This window comes from Anneissia japonica, unplaced genomic scaffold (genome assembly GCF_011630105.1).
Source record: "Anneissia japonica isolate Jap-2015-1 unplaced genomic scaffold, ASM1163010v1 scaffold1524_len114575_cov127, whole genome shotgun sequence".
Taxonomy (NCBI): domain Eukaryota; kingdom Metazoa; phylum Echinodermata; class Crinoidea; order Comatulida; family Comatulidae; genus Anneissia; species Anneissia japonica.
This window is the reverse complement of record NW_022747488.1, coordinates 58048-60215: the sequence shown is the minus strand read 5'-3', so window position 1 is coordinate 60215 and position 2168 is coordinate 58048. Positions and strand designations below refer to the sequence as shown.

Sequence of the window (2168 nt, the reverse complement as noted above, 5' to 3'; positions counted from 1 at the left end):
TATATATATATATATATATATATATATATATATAAAATATATAATATATATATTTATATGTATATGTATATTGATATATATTGATTGATATATATATGTTGATTGATATATAATATATATGAATAAGCATTTGTTTGCTTTTCATTATAGATTAGAAATGGTGAAACATCTCAATGTTTAGATAGTATGGGACGGAAGGAGCATGATAAAATAGGCATCTTCAAATGTCATGGCCAGGGAGGAAATCAGGTATGTAGCAATTCTTATATTTTTTAACATTATTATTAGTATTATTTCCACACTATATGAATTTGTTTTTTAATAATCTTTTTTATCAATAATAGATCGTCCACACCTTGGCTGTCTAAGTCATACACGAATGTTGTATTTTAAACTTTTTGGTATGAAATATATAAAAAAGAAAAAAAAAACAATGTGTTTTTCGCTCTTATAGTGAACTTCAAGTTGATGAACTTTTTGCAAAGATTTTACTTCCATCTCTCCTGAATTTTCTAGATTTTCTAATAAGGTTTCTTCTACCAAGTCCTTTGAACTACAGTATCACGTGTCTTTCTTTTTATCATTTCTCTTGTACTTCTGAATCTTCTCATAATTTTTCTTTCATCATACCTCTTGTTTTTTCAAATAACTTTTTTTCATATTTTTTTTTCTTATTGTTTTTCCTCCACTATGTCTCTTTACCTTATATAAATTCCTGTATTACAGTTTTTCCTTCTTAAATGATTTTCCTTTCTTCATAAACAGTACCATATTTGTAGGATACTTATTACAGTACTTAGTGTTTCTCAGTGGCCTACTAAATATATGCTTAATAATTCCCTCTCAATTAAGATATTTTGCATCACTAGAAGTGTGATTATCCACTCCCCCCTCCCACAAAGCCACTCACTAGGGGTGAGCATTAATTGGGCCCATGCATCAGTGACTTGTCTTCATCACAGGACATACAAGGGAACAGAAGAAACAAAAACAGGGATGGGGAGAATGTGCTCACTCACCTGTACAGTCAATAACAAATTTGCTTTTTGAACATGAAATTTTTTTTTTATCAGCTTTGTAACACATTTTTTTTCTCACCATAGATATTTGCACTTAGCCATACGAATGAATTGAAACATGATGATTTGTGTATAGACTCATCAAAGGATTCCAATTACAAAGATATTATTCTGTTTAAATGTCATGGTAAACGTGGGAATCAAGAGTGGCTATACAAGGATGATGTAAGTACGGATGGGATGTAACAAAATTATTTTTCATTGCTGGAAATGCAGCACAGCGTAACATCACAGAGTGTAGTACTGCAAGATGTCCAACTCTCTGGGTTTTGTTGGAACGCAATTCCTCTCAAAAAAATAAAACTGTCATGAAGTAAAGGGCGTCCTTCAATGTAAAAGGTGTACATAAAAGGGTGCCCCCATCCTGTGGTAATACTTATTTAGAGTTTCATTGCGTGCATACAAAATCATGGCAGTTGGACCTCTTGCATATTCTTTGGTAACATGCAGGAACAGAAATGTTGCTTGGTGGTTAGGATGCTTGCCTGCCAATCCCACCGTGCTGTGTTCAATTCCTGTCAGTGTTTCAGGATTTTTTTTCTCATGACCAAAACAACTCCACTCTCTAAACCTTGTATTGAGATTTATTTTGTGTAAAGCATCGTGTGTGTATTGTCTTGTGAAAGGTGAAGTCACCCACAAGTAGGACAGTGATATATTCGCTATTGACAATTCTTGGTGCATTTGTTGTGTGCCTAAATAAATAAAATATGTGATATCATAGCTGAAAACGAAAGGTGCAAAGCATGGTCATGGCATTCCCCTAATGAATAGAATAACTGCACTTCCTGAAATACGTCAGTTAAATTTACTTATTTGTTTTTCTTTTTCTAATAAAATAGACTTTTGCCAGGCTTTGGTTTTCAATTCCGTTTTTAGCACATTCTTCAAGTTTGATAAGCTATTAATTACAAGGACGTAGCCAGGATTTTGAAAGGGGGGGGGGGTGAGCCATTATGCGAGGTATGTAGGACCCTGTGGGGGGTCCAGGGGAGAAGCCCCTGGAAAGTAGCCCACTCTGAATGTTTTTAGGGCTGTTCTGAGATGATAAAGTGAAAATTGCAATAAACGCATTATAAATAATATTAG

At 33.5% G+C, this 2168-nt stretch overlaps 1 protein-coding gene across 1 annotated transcript in view; it reads left to right on the top strand.

Moving 5' to 3' along the window:
* Nucleotides 1–154: 154 nt before the first annotated feature.
* The window catches only part of LOC117120507 (polypeptide N-acetylgalactosaminyltransferase 13-like), a 5029-nt gene continuing 3015 nt past the window's right edge, over nt 155–2168 (top strand). The window contains exon 1 of the mRNA XM_033265518.1: nt 155–249. Within this exon, the coding sequence (XP_033121409.1) occupies nt 187–249 (63 nt within the window). The 5' untranslated portion in view covers nt 155–186. The remainder of the gene's footprint in view (nt 250–2168) is intronic.